The 14,282-nt window shown below is 45.6% G+C and overlaps 1 protein-coding gene across 2 annotated transcripts in view; it reads left to right on the forward strand.

The window, feature by feature from the left end:
- The window catches only part of nos1apa (nitric oxide synthase 1 (neuronal) adaptor protein a), a 149,228-nt gene that overhangs the window by 94,419 nt on the left and 40,527 nt on the right, over positions 1–14,282 (forward strand). For both annotated transcript variants that reach the window (XM_070961514.1, XM_070961515.1), the window contains exon 6: positions 13,669–13,810. In XM_070961514.1, the coding sequence (XP_070817615.1) occupies positions 13,669–13,810 (142 nt within the window). The remainder of the gene's footprint in view (positions 1–13,668; positions 13,811–14,282) is intronic.

The following is a 14,282-nucleotide window of genomic DNA, read 5'->3' on the forward strand; positions in this document are numbered from 1 at the left end:
CATTTGATGCATTGTTAATCTGAAATATTTATTAATGCAGGAACTATATTCCTTATAATGTTCAATTCTGTTAGAATAGAATTAATAGCCCAAATGGTCATGTCCCAATATTTATGCACTAGGGTGTGAAATAGATTTCACCTATAAATAACAATGCATGGTGTGTTTGGTCTACTGTTTGTTTACTGCAAATAGAAATAATTATTCTTACATCAGTAGAACGAAGTGGAGAAAACACTGAATTAGTCTTTAAACTGTTCCAAAAAATTTGGTAAGTTTTCCTCGGATCACAGAGAAAGAAGACGTATGCAGAAAAAGACAAGAAGAGACAAGATAAGATAAAAAAAAAACATATATAAGAGGGTTACACAAGAATGTGCAGAAAGATGTAGAGGATTGAGAGTCAAACACGCTCAGCGTAATGAAAAAGGAATGGGCATATACATATCAAACATTCAATAAAGATGTCATCCAAAGCAGTGCATGGTTTTGTGTGAGTGTGTTTGAACGTGTGGAAAGTTGCGAGTGTGAGATTAAGTAGAAGATTAAGCAGACTTTATTTCCCTCTTAACTACCAGCAGTGAAAGAAAGGCTCGCCTTTAAATCACGCTGGCATAAAAAGGCTTTAGTGGCCTATCAGTTCCAACCGTGAGATGGGCTGGATGTCCCTCTCTCCCATCCTGACCCATACTCTCTCACTCGTCCCTTTCTTCCTCCAATCAGCAGTTTAAAGGAGGCTAATGAACGACCTGGCCTCTATTATGTAAAATTGAAACCAGAGTGATAGAGCCGAGACCAGTGAGTGTTCATCAGAATGCTGAATGCTGCTTCGGTGGAGACGTCAGTGTGTGTGTGCGTGATTGTGTGTAAGCCTTGAAAATGATTCTGTTTAATGTCTTTTTTTTTTTTTTTCTTTTGATTGAGTGAGGCAGTTTTAGGTGAGAAATAACGGTCTGAGTGAAGAGTCAGGGCAGAGTTTCTCAATGTGGGGTTTGGGACCCCACATGCTCTGACTTTCCCTCCACCATGACGTTGGCACTTTTGAGTCCGAGTGAAACTTTTCAGCAGATATTGGAAGGATTACCATAAGATTTGGTGCAGATATTCATGGTGTCTTCATGGCAATCCTCTGACTTTTGATCTAGGGCTACCCAAGGTTTCAGTTTGTCCAGACGTCAGCAGAACGCATTATAATCCCCATTTACCTCAGTTGTACTGAATGAAGATGGCGATCATGGTAGTTCTTATGCTTGCTAAACATCAGTGTATCAGCATTGTTATTGTGTTAGCATTTAGCTCAATGCACAGAGCCAAAGTGTGCCATGTTTGCTTGAGTTGAGTTGTCTTTAGTGTTATAGCAAATATATACTGAGGCAGATTATTCTAAAGTAGGGCTGGGCGATAAAACGATAGCGATATGTCTTGCGATAGACACGTCATCAATATCAATAAAAAATCTGTTCGATAAAACATTCGATAATTTTTTTTTCTTCGTCGGAAGAAACCTGAAGTTGCGAAGCGAGGTTGGTTGCATGAACAAAGTGAACAAAATGAACATATCATATAGCTAAAGACATGCTTCACTGAGCACTGAGGAGAAGCCAGGTTATAAACATCTCTTACACGTGTTTTTTTTTTTTTTTTAAACACATTTGCAATAAAAAATCTAATTGAATAGTTCATGTATGTTTAGAGTAAGAAGAGTGACTAAAGTTGTTCATATGTCTAGGCTGGTTTTGTAGTTCAGTCAGTGTTACTGTGCTGTCTATCATGTTTGTTTGTTTGTATGTTACAGATGTCAAGTCCACCTCAGTTTCTGCTATGTTTACAAACACTGCACATATCTGAAAACATTTTATTCAGCAGAAGGTGAATCAGCTTGTGAACTTTCTGCACTAAACCTGCAGAAAAAAAGTTCTCAGGTTTCTCTGTTTACATTTTTACACTTTTTAAAAATTTATTATTTGAGTGTTTTCCATGGCTCCTCCTTGAACTGCCACCTTATCGTGGTGGAGGAGTTTGAGTACCCGAATGATCCTAGAGGCTATGTTGTCCGGGGCTTAATGCCCCTGGTAGGGTCTCCCAAGGCAAACAGGTTCTAGGTGACGGGTCAGACTAAGAGCAGTTCAAGAAGCCCCTATGAAAGGAATTAAAGCAAGGAAGCGTACGTCGCCCGGATTGGCGTCACCGGGGCCCCGCCCTGGAGCCAGGCCTGGGGTTGGGGCTCGCAGGCGAGCGCCTGGTGGCCGGGTCTTTGCCCACGGGACCCGGCCGGGCACAGCCCGAAGGAGCGACGTGGGCCCGCCTTCCCGTAGGCCCACCACCCGCAGGAAGGATCAGAAGGGGCTGGTGCTATGTGGAATGGGTAGCAGTCGTGGGCGGGGGCCCCGACGACCCAAACCCTGGACAACGACTCTGGCTATGGGGACATGGAATGTCACCTCACTGTGGGGGAAAGAGCCTGAGCTAGTGCGGGAGGTTGAGCGGTACCGGCTAGAGATAGTCGGGCTCACCTCCACGCACAGTCTGGGCTCGGGAACCCAACTCCTTGAGAGAGGCTGGACTCTCTTCTACTCTGGAGTTGCCCGCGGTGAGAGGCGGCGAGCTGGTGTGGGCTTGCTTATAGCCCCCCAGCTCAGCCGCCATGTGTTGGAGTTCTCCCCGCTGAGCGAGAGGGTCGCTTCCCTGCGCCTTCGGGTTGGGGATAGGTCTCTCACTATTGTTTCGGCCTACGGGCCGAACAGTAGCGTAGAGTACCCGGCCTTCTTGGAGTCCCTGGGAGGGGTACTGGAAAGTGCTCCAACCGGGGACTCCATTGTTCTGCTGGGAGACTTCAATGCTCACGTGGGCAGCGACAGTGACACCTGGAGGGGAGTGATTGGGAGGAACGGCCTCCCCGATCTGAACCCGAGTGGTGTTCTGTTATTGGATTTCTGTGCTAGTCACAGTTTGTCCATAACGAACACCATGTTCAAGCATAAGGGTGTCCATCAGTGCACGTGGCACCAGGACACCCTAGGCCGGAGGTCAATGATCGACTTTGTAGTCGTATCATCTGACCTTCGGCGGTATGTCTTGGACACTCGGGTAAAGAGAGGGGCTGAGCTGTCAACTGATCACCACCTGGTGGTGAGTTGGATTCGCTGGCAGGGGAAGAAGCGGGACAGACTTGGCAGACCCAAACGTACCGTGAGGGTCTGTTGGGAACGTCTGGCGGAACCCGCTGTCAGGGAAGTTTTCAACTCCCACCTCCGGGAGAGCTTCAACCAGATCCCGAGGGAGGTTGGAGACATTGAGTCCGAATGGACCATGTTCTCCACTTCCATTGTTGATGCAGCCGTCCATAGCTGTGGCCGTAAAGTCGGCGGTGCCTGTCGTGGCGGCAACCCCCGAACCCGGTGGTGGACACCGGAAGTAAGGGATGCCGTCAAGCTGAAGAAGGAGTCCTATCGGGCCTGGTTGGCTCATAGGACTCCTGAGGCAGCTGATGGGTACCGGCAGACCAAGCGTGCGGCAGCTCGGGCGGTTGTAGAAGCAAAAACTCGGGTCTGGGAGGAGTTCGGGGAGGCCATGGAGGAGGACTACCGGTTGGCCTCGAGGAAATTCTGGCAAACCGTTCGGCGCCTCAGGAGGGGGAAGCAGCTTTCTGTCAACACTGTTTACAGTGGAGGTGGGGAGCTGTTGACCTCGACTGGGGATATTGTCGGGCGGTGGAAGGAATACTTCGAGGATCTCCTCAATCCCTCTGTCATGTCTTCCGTAGAGGAAGCAGAGACTGGGGACTTGGAGGTCGATTCATTCATCACCGGGGCTGAAGTCACTGAGGCAGTTCGCAAGCTCCTCGGTGGCAAAGCGCCGGGGGTGGATGAGATCCGCCCTGAGTACCTCAAGTCTCTGGATGTTGTAGGACTGTCTTGGTTGACACGCCTCTGCAGCATCGCGTGGCAGACGGGGACAGTGCCCCTGGACTGGCAGACTGGGGTGGTGGTCCCTCTTTTTAAAAAGGGGGACCGGAGGGTGTGTTCCAACTATCGGGGGATCACACTCCTCAGCCTCCCTGGTAAAGTCTATTCCAGGGTACTGGAGAGGAGAATCCGGCCGATAGTCGAACCCCGGATTCAAGAGGAACAATGCGGTTTTCGTCCTGGCCGTGGAACACTGGACCAGCTCTATACCCTCCACAGGGTGCTTGAGGGTTCATGGGAGTTTGCCCAACCAGTCCACATGTGCTTCGTGGACTTGGAGAAGGCATTCGACCGTGTCCCTCGCGTCATTCTGTGGGAGGTGCTCCAGGAGTATGGGGTTGGAGGCCCTCTGTTGAGGGCTGTACAGTCCCTGTACAACCGGAGCAGGAGCTTGGTCCGCATTGCCGGCAGTAAGTCGGACCTGTTCCCAGTGCATGTTGGACTCCGGCAGGGCTGCCCTATGTCACCGGTTCTGTTCATCATTTTTATGGACAGGATTTCTGGGCGCAGCCAGGGACCGGAGGGGGTTCGGTTCGGGGGCCGGCAGATTTCGTCTCTGCTTTTCGCGGATGATGTTGTCTTGTTGGCTTCCTCGAGCCAGGACCTTCAGCATGCGCTGGGGCGGTTCGCAGCCGAGTGTGAAGCAGCTGGGATGAGAGTTAGCACCTCCAAGTCCGAGGCCATGGTTCTCGACCGGAAAAAGGTGGCTTGCTCCCTTCAGGTTGGAGGAGAGTTCCTGCCTCAAGTGGAGGAGTTTAAGTATCTTGGGATCCTGTTCACGAGTGAGGGAAGGATGGAACGTGAGATTGACAGGCGGATCGGTGCAGCGGCTGCAGTAATGCGGTCGCTGTATCGGTCTGTCGTGGTGAAGAAGGAGCTGAGCCGAAAGGCGAAGCTCTCAATTTACCGGTCAATCTACGTTCCTACCCTCACCTATGGTCATGAACTTTGGGTCATGACCGAAAGAACGAGGTCCCGGATACAAGCGGCTGAAATGAGTTTCCTCCGCAGGGTGGCGGAGCGCTCCCTTAGAGATAGGGTGAGGAGCTCTGTCACCCGGGAGGAGCTCAGAGTAGAGTCGCTGCTCCTCCGCATCGAGAGGAGTCAGCTGAGGTGGCTCGGGCATCTCTATCGGATGCCCCCTGGACGCCTCCCTAGGGAGGTGTTCCAGGCATGTCCCACCGGGGGGAGGCCCCGGGGAAGACCCAGGACACGCTGGGGTGACTACGTCACTCGGCTGGCCTGGGAACGCCTCGGGATCCCCCCCGAAGAGTTGGAGGAAGTGTCCGGGGAGAGGGAAGTCTGGGCGTCCCTGCTCAGACTGCTCCCCCCGCAACCCGGCCCCGGATAAGCGGAAGATAATGGATGGATGGATGGATGTTTTCCATGGTTGTGTTAACATTTCCTTTCCTTTCTGCCTTGATAGCTGAGGGGATTATAATCAGAGGAAGGTTAAATTTAAAATAAAAATGTTTAAATTGAGTGTAGTTTTCTCCCGGTCCTTATTTTAAATAGGTCATAAAAAATATCAATAATTATCGATATCGACCGAAATAAAACACTTATATCGCAATAGAGTTTTCAGGCATATCGCCCAACCCTACTCTAAAGTTGAACAATGAACTGTGTTAAGGAAAATACCAGTAACTCATTTTAACACTAATGAGTTCAAAACTGGAAGTAAGATAGCTTTTTAAAATTATTACAAAAAGTTAAACAAAAGTATATTAAACTTGAGTAAAGTATAAAATCAGACATTAAAACAGAGCCTATACAATTTGTATTACTGCAGATCACTTAAGTTCAGTTTCCTCCTGCATTTTTCCCAACAGTTACAGTGATACCAGTAAATCTGTGGATTCATTTTGAACTGGCTTGGCACAAACTCTATGCAATTAAGTGTAAAGTTTTCATAATTTCTATATAATCCATTAAAAAAAACAGAAAGTCATAGTCAAATGAATAGACATTCTTTGAAAACTCCCTAATTGCTGCACTCAAATTGGATTTCAGCCTGTTGATTAATAAGTAGCCCATTAAAATCCAACACTGTGTCATGAAAACAAGAGTACGCTCAAAGGATGAAGCCTTTCCGTGAGGTCACGAGGTCGTCCGCCCTTAGGTTGAATTAGCAGTCTTATCTGGTGCTTTGCACGGTGAAGCCGGTCCAGCTCCAGACCGTATCATGTCTTAGCATCCTTACAGCCTCTGCCCAGTCTTTATCCCATCTCCTCACCAATGAGGCAGCAGCACATTAACAAGCCAAGCGTCAAGAGAGACGCACGACGAAAATAAAGATGATGCATAAAACCAGGTTACGGTCTCTTAAACCTGATAATGGACTACAACACAACACATCCCATAACTGCTGCTAAATGGACACACTGCAGCTGGCAGCTGTTCTTTTTTTATGTTGTTATTGCTGTAATTATTCTGAGAGGCCACATAATTCCTTTTCTAAGTAAGGGAAGTTATGCAAATGCACTTAACACCTACTGGATTAAAAACACAACAAAAAATAATGGACCTCGGTGGGTTAAAATAATAGTTTTCGGTCCGTATTTATTTATTTATCTAATGGTGGAGAATGGCTCTTCTGCTGTCCACAGCTGCGTGATGACATGCAGAGACAGTGTGGTCATTGTGTCAAAGGTTAATTGAGTTCTCTCTTTGTGGATAGACACCGTTCAGCCATATGCTCTCTATCAGTGTTGATTAATGGCTTCAGGTGTTAAGCAGACAAGGACAAGTTGAATCTTATGCCTTTGAGGATGATTGAAAAGCCCACATAATAATGAAATGCATTATGGGTGTTTTTTTATGTATTGTAGCCTAAAATGATGTTTTAAGTACAGGAAGTGTGGTGGATTTATATCTTAAGTGAATAAAGCTCTGGAATACGACATGGATCAATGGTTTCCTCATTGACATTGAGGAGTGCTAATATAAAATGACATACGGCTATTTTCAGACATATCAGTGTTAAGGACTCGCATCTTTCTTGACACAGCTTGGTTAAGACACTTGGATTTAATAGCCTTTCAGCACTTTATATTGAATATCCATATCTCAGTGAAATGATCCCCCTGTCTTAAGCTTTTTGTCTCTCGCTTTCTCTTTCCTACACTCCCAGTCTAATTTATTTTTTAGCTCCGTCTCAAGGTTGCGGTGCTTTTAAAGAGGAGGCAGAAATCAACCACACCTGAACAAGTCGTTGCATACGCACTATGGTGTGTTGTTTGCTTCAGATTGCTTCTTTCTGGGTACCACAGATCAGTGATGAGACCTATTGATCATGGGATGTCAGGGCTGAGATTGAAACTCAGGCAGAAGTCAATAATGCTCCCCTGTTAAAGGTCAAAGTGTACTTTTTGTGAAACAAGATAAAGGTTAGTTTGTACAGCTCACACACTAGCAGCGCTGTCTAACACTCTCCCTGTCGGGCTTCATGTCCAGTCTGTCTGTCTCTTGTTGGGTCTCTGTGTACAACTCCTACTGTAAGCTGTGGGTTCATGAAATTTGACCGGTGGTGTCTTCATTTGGTTGTTTTTTTGAAAGTAAATCATTTCCAAGATACACCTGAATGTATCATTAGTTTTGGTGCATCTAAACCATCTCTTCTGATGAGGAAGGGCAGGTTCATTCTGGTATTCAGGGCCACAGCAGGACACGCTTTGTAGTCTGCGTCCTTATTCAACCGCAGCTCAACCTGCTGTCTGCTCAGTCATCTGTGAAGCTCCACCTGAACCCCATCTATGACAACAATAGATGATAACCACCATCATTATGTATCCTTGTTCTTGCTGTTTGGACTGGCCACAAGTCTATCACAGGGATAATAGACATACAGTACCACATTCATACTCACATTCACACCGTTCCCAGGTCCTCCTGACCTGCATGTCTTGTGTCTGGGGTAGGACACACAAGCGTCCAGAGGAAAGTCACAGAGCGCGTGACAATGCTGACAACTGAGGCGTGGTACCACCCTGTCTGGACCACCAGACAGCCAAATTGCTTTCGATAGAGTAAAAGGAAGGGTTATTGGCTAAGCCAGTCATTTTGACATTGCAACTGCTGAATGAATGTCTCAAATTTTACATTTTTTAAAGTTTTGTAAAGGCTCGACTCTGGTTTCTTTTACTGCAACTTCTTAAATAGTTCCTGCCAAAATGTCTCAGTGTACCTGAATGGCTCAGTGGCTCCTTCCGCTTAAGGTTGGATGAGCTTCAGATGCTGTCAGGGAAAGAAAGTTATTAAACGATGTTGAAGTTGAAATGTCATTTAAACTAATCCAGGAAAGGAGAAAGAAAAAAGATAGAAAGATGGACAGAGAGAGAGAGAAAGAAGGGAAGTAGAAAGTTAACTTTTATTTGGTAATTATTCAGCAGATTCTTTGCAATGAAGTGTATATAGCTACACTGCAGTCTGTGCTCTCAGATACCTGTGACTTATGAATATGGGCCCAAAATGCATTGAAAGACCTGCATCCTCTGCTGCTTTACTGTGTGAATAGTCTGTTTGTTTTATGATGAAACAAAATATGCTAAACTTCTCAGTGCATCAGTGCTTAAAACAGTCATACAGGACCTTACACAAGCCCAAAATATGCCGAGTTTTGACGTAGAACTATCTTTTCAAAGAAAGTACGCAAGTCTAAAAATCTGATCAACCACTTCATACCAACATTCAGTGCTTGACAGTTCTTGACACTCAATGCTATGGACACATTTCCGTCTGTACTCAAAGATATTAAGCGTTGATACCCAGCTCTACCGTGGTGTTGCAGTGTGTGAATGTGTGTGTGTTTGTAACCTGGAAGCCAAGCTAATGGTTCAGAAGAGTCAGCGAGGCAGCATGACTTCATTTCATCACACTCCACTTACTTCATGCTCTCACACTCAAACACGCTCACAGTCACACACAAACCTATTGACTGATTAGAGTTTATTCCGGTCTGCCTCTGTTCGTCTGCGGTGCGCCGCCTGGTGTTATTCCTCCAGGCTGTCCCTCTAATTTCCTTGAGGCAATCAGAGTGTTTGATGAGCATCACGCCAGGCTGTGCCCTAATGATTAGAGTAGTTAGCTGGTGGTCAGGGAATCGCTGGTGCAACTCTCTTAATAAAACTCTTCTCTTCTACACTGCAAATAGCCTGTGTACACTGAGTGATGGATGTGGAAGTTGTGGAGGGATGTGGTTAATATGCAAACACAGGATGAAGAGAGAATCAATGAGTTCATCAACAGAGGAGAGAGGCATAGGAAAGGCTTTAATCAGAGATAGCTCCCCCCTGCCACCCTCTCATTGTGTACCCTGCTTTTTCCTAGATTGCATTATATGTTCCAAATGTGCTTGCGAGGTCCAAGGTTTCCAGGAGGACAGTGAAAGCACCACTGAACTTCTGTGGGTAATCCAAGTTAAATAAGGCATCACACTTTGGAATAGGCCCTATCATAGAGCCACTAAGATAGAGTATTAGGCTGCTCGCTGGCAGCTTGATATACCTGTATAGAGAAGTGAGAGATAGAGACACAGATACAGCAAGTGTCCATTTATTCAGTTGAACTGACAAAGAAGAAAGATGATGGGGAGAGCGATAGAGGCAGATAAAAGGGAGCTAGTCAGAGTTTGTGACAGATGTCCAACTTAAGAACTTAAGAATATACAGGCTTGCTTTTGAGTGACAAATCTGCACAAATTTGCACAGGGCATAACATGTCTAGATACAGGACAACCATCCTGATAAAAACTGAGTTAACCGAAAAAGAAATGTGTGTTGGAGGGGACTATTAGTTCCACAAAGGAATAAATCACACTGAAGACTCTGACAAGGGACATTTCTGAAAGATTAATGAGAACTTTTGCCAATATACCAGATGACCAAACGGGGTCTTTCTCAGTGTCCTTCCTGAACGACCCATGACTGTTTGCAGAATGATTCAGCAGTAGCATGTTGTGATCTGACACCTCTATGGTGAAGAAGTTTTGCCAACTTAAACCACTTGGTTATTGTTGAAGGATGCCAGCTTTGTCAAAAGAAACCAGCGTTGAATCTTGGTCCAAGGTGGGACATGGACCACAGCCTCTCTCCTGTGTCAAAGTCAGGCACTTTCTTAGCCCAGCCTTCTTCTTAAGTAGATGTTCAGAACAAAAACAGTGGTGATTGGGCAGTACCTGAGAAGGGGAGGAGGACTGGCTCATTTGGGGGTGCCAGTGATTGTATTAGGTTGGGCTTGGCTGACGTGGCTGGGGTTTTACTTTGTCCGGTGGTAGCATCTCCACAGCAGCAACAAGGCACAGCTTCACAAAGTCTCCTTCTCAATGAGGTTACAGCTTCTTAGTTATCAGGACGAGAAGGATCCCCACCCCTGGTGTAGACAGTGGTCTTTTTTAAGTTTTTGAACACAGTTTCTGTTGTTGAACACAGTTTCACTGATGATTCTGGCCTATTTGCTGTGAACTTTGCTTGAAGGTGTCCTGATTAAGTTCGCAACAAAGTGAAAGTTTATGGTTCAGAAACAGAGAGAGACTGTGCACACAATGTACCACATTATGTGAGCAGATTTCATCACAGGCAAGAAATTTGGGTTTTTTTGGGGGGGGGGATCATTGACTCTGATCTAATTTTAAAAACACATAAAGAACTAACCAAAGTAGCCTCTTTAACTTCAAGGCTATTGCAAAGGTCAGAGCTTCCCTAAAAAGTCCATAAAACAATTTCAGCTTACAGAACGCTGGTGGCACATTTAACTGGAACAAAACACTGAGCTCACATCACCGCTGTTCTGAAGTCACTGAACAGGCTTCAAGGTATTTTTAGGATTGATTTTTAGTATCCTATCAAAAAAAAAAAAAATCTAACACTGGCACTTCACTGTATAGTTGATCAGCTTCAAATATATGCCCCTGACCTCAGATTCACAGACTCTCTGCTGCTCACTGTGCCTAAAAGACTAAAGACTACAGTGAAGCTGCCTGCTGCAGCTTTGGACCCATAGCGCCTGATAAAAAAAACTAAACCTTTCTTTAAAACCACCCTCCTAACCCTGCAAATTTCTGTTCATTTAGAGTATTAAAGTCTAACTTAACCTTTTTAAAGCTTCCCTGCTGTGCAATGCAGTGATTCTCAAACTCACAAAAGTTTTTATGATAAAAGTATTTCCAAGGCACACCTATACTCCTGATTATAGCTATATAACTCATCATAAGATTAGCTCCAAGGAACACCTGTCCAGCTCCAAACCCACCCCAGTGTGCAACAGCATGCAGTTTGACAACCACTTGTGTCGTGTATGAATTTTCAGTGATATTCTCAGTGTCAATTTGACTTCTGAATTGTTTTTCAGCAATTCAAGTAGGTCTGTTCTTTGTTCAGTGACAGGTGTTTTCCATGTGGAAAAACAATTATTCCACTCAACAGACGTTAAGTTGCAAAGTTACATTTTGGACTTTTAATTGTGATTAAATCCAACCTTCAAAGGGACCAACTGAGAGGGAGAGGGAGAGTCAGGTACACATAAACAGAGCTGAGAGAAAGAAAAAGAGACTGTGCACATTGTGTTTGGTTTTGTGTTTTCCAATCAATCACTATATGGGTCAGGGGACCTTGAGTCTTTGGTGTGTTCGCTGTGTACAAAAGCACCAGCATCCACTCTCAGCCCCTGTATAACTGCCTCTGGAAATGTCCTCAAAGGAAAACACGTGTTTACTGTCAGGCTGGGGACCAGCGTGGGGTGAAAAGACATGAATAGAGGGCCCACAGAGGAGGAAGACGAGACAGGGGGTGATTGATGGATGATAGAGGGGATGGAAAAGAAGAGGACAGCACAGCATGGGAAAATTGAGCAGAGTGTGAGGAGGAAGAGAGCGAGGTGGAGAGACGAGTGAAGGGTAGAAGGGTTGCTGCAGAAATTAGATTCCTGCAGAAGTATGAACAGTATACAGTGTCTGCATGTGGGCACCTCTGACCAGCCTCACCCCTCTCTAGTGCAAATTAATGTTCAACCATGTTGAACCACAGCAACGATAATTCACTTGTGTCTGTCCATAAAGGTCTCAAACAGACAGGAGACACTCTGAATGCTGTATTTTACATATTTTAAATATTGACTCTGTTAGTCTGATGTCTTGTCTTGATGTGTCTTTCAGTCAGCTGAAGCCTGTTTTGCTGTTTCTTTAAACAGCAGTCTGCTCCAAAGGCAATTCTCCCTTCAGGCGACTAATTTATCTTATCTTTTCTCGATGCTGGTAAAGCAACCTGTCTTATCTCTATCAGGATATTAATACTTGTTGCCAGAAAATTAGAAAAGAGCAATGACAAATGTCAGAGAGACACAAGTTAACTGCTAAAGTGTTATACTGTCTGCGTCTGTGGAGGCCACAAAGGCAGCTTAGTCATTGTTGGCACAATGCAGTAGTAGCTGTCACACTGATTATTTAAGGGTCACTAGGACATTGGTCAGATCTGGACATTGTTGTGGAAAAGTGTCTGCCATACATGCATACATTTCTACCGACATAAATTCCTATTGTGCTGATAGCAGCAGCCGCTGGGTAGTCACTGTGGACACATCAGCAGTAAATGAAGCTGAAGCAGCATGTTTTAATGACAAAACAAAATAATAACAATAAATTACACTGTAACAGCCCTGAGACTGCAGCCAAACCTCACCACTGAGCACAAAGTTAAAATGAGTGTTTTTTCTGACCCCGAAAACAAAGTCCAGGCCCACCACCTCAGACGCTGCCAAAACCAGCTGATGTGTTTGTGATAAAGCACCCCCAAGCGTAGGCCTACCCAATAAATGATATTTTTCATCTGATACCAAGCCTGGGGTCACATAAAGTTCTGATACTGATGTGGGACAAGACTTCAGGCTGGCCCAGAGTTGATTACTGGGATAAGGAACGATTTTGTCCTTTGGCAGAGTCTTGATTCTGTTCTGGCTTTTAGGCCACGGTGCATCTGTTCTGCTCATTCAGCTGAGCAAGAGTAGTGTTTGGAGGCTAAGCCTCAGTGCTTTAAAATGAAATCTTTTCTGCTCCTGCGACTCTCTACTGTGACAAACCAGACAAGAGTGGGCTGATAGCAGACAGAAGTCACCGAAGTTGGTTTCACTTGACCTGAGCAGAGCGGGGCAGAAAGAGCACGAGAGGAGATGAGCAGACGCATCCAACTCTTTGCACCTGGGGACAAAAGGAGAAAATCCAGTCAAAAATAGAAATCGCATTGCTGAGTTTGCCCAGTAAACACAGACAAGCTCCTCGAGACTCTAGTGAGACTCGAGCAATACCATCAGGTGACGTGTGTATTTTTTATCAAACAGACATGTTTCTGGGGCAAATCTGCATCCAGCGTGCACCTAACACTAACGGACGTTTCCGTACATCTGTCCAGTATTTCTTGCAGAATTCACCTTTCTGTTTGTTTGGAATAGAAAAAGAAAAAGGACTGCGTTGCAGGACAACTAAAGAAAAAAGCACCACCGATGGAAACTCTTTAGTCAAGAAAAGAGAACAATCATCACAATACTGAAAAACGTGTTTGAACTTTGGTTTAAAAACACGACACAGCGATCAGTGCTTTGAAGTGGCAACACTAAAGTAGTGCAGATTGTGTTCTGAGAGTAACTGCATTTCTTTCTTCCCCTTCCTCCCCCCCCACACCCCCCCCACCCCACCCCCCCACCCCACCCCAAACAGAGTCAGGCCATGCGTATTGTTCGGACGGTCGGCCAGGCGTTCGAGGTTTGTCATAAACTGAGTCTGCAGCACACACAGCAGAACGCAGATGGACAGGAGGACTGCCACAGCGAAAAGAACGGCAACAGCTCCTCCGTCACAGGTACACACACACACACACACACACACACACACACACACACACACACACACACATGCTGAAGATTACATAAGAGTTTTTCTGAGTGACACAACATGCAGTCAATCTACAGTTACTTATGTGAGACACAGAACAACATGCACCTGCTACACAGTCAGTCTCACTCTGAGAGGCAGGCCTCCAATGTGGGCACATGTTTAGCACTGCTGCTCTGGCTTTGATGAAAGTCTTGATATGTGCTGGCTTGTATCAGAAGATGTAGTGACCCAAGCTCACTGCTTGTTCAGTTTTATGTTAGAGCTTTGAAGAATCAGAAGGCGGCATTAGACTGAAGACCTACAGAGGGAATGAATGCTGCACTCGAATCAAAGTGGCTGAAATTGAAAAAAGTGTCTGTTGCAACCTTAAATTGTATAAAAGAAGTGGACAGAGCCTGTAGGTCTGAAAAGAAACAGCATTGTTTTTTTAATGGCCA

The sequence above is a fragment of the Chaetodon trifascialis genome, chromosome 4 (genome assembly GCF_039877785.1).
Source record: "Chaetodon trifascialis isolate fChaTrf1 chromosome 4, fChaTrf1.hap1, whole genome shotgun sequence".
Lineage (NCBI taxonomy): Eukaryota > Metazoa > Chordata > Actinopteri > Chaetodontiformes > Chaetodontidae > Chaetodon > Chaetodon trifascialis.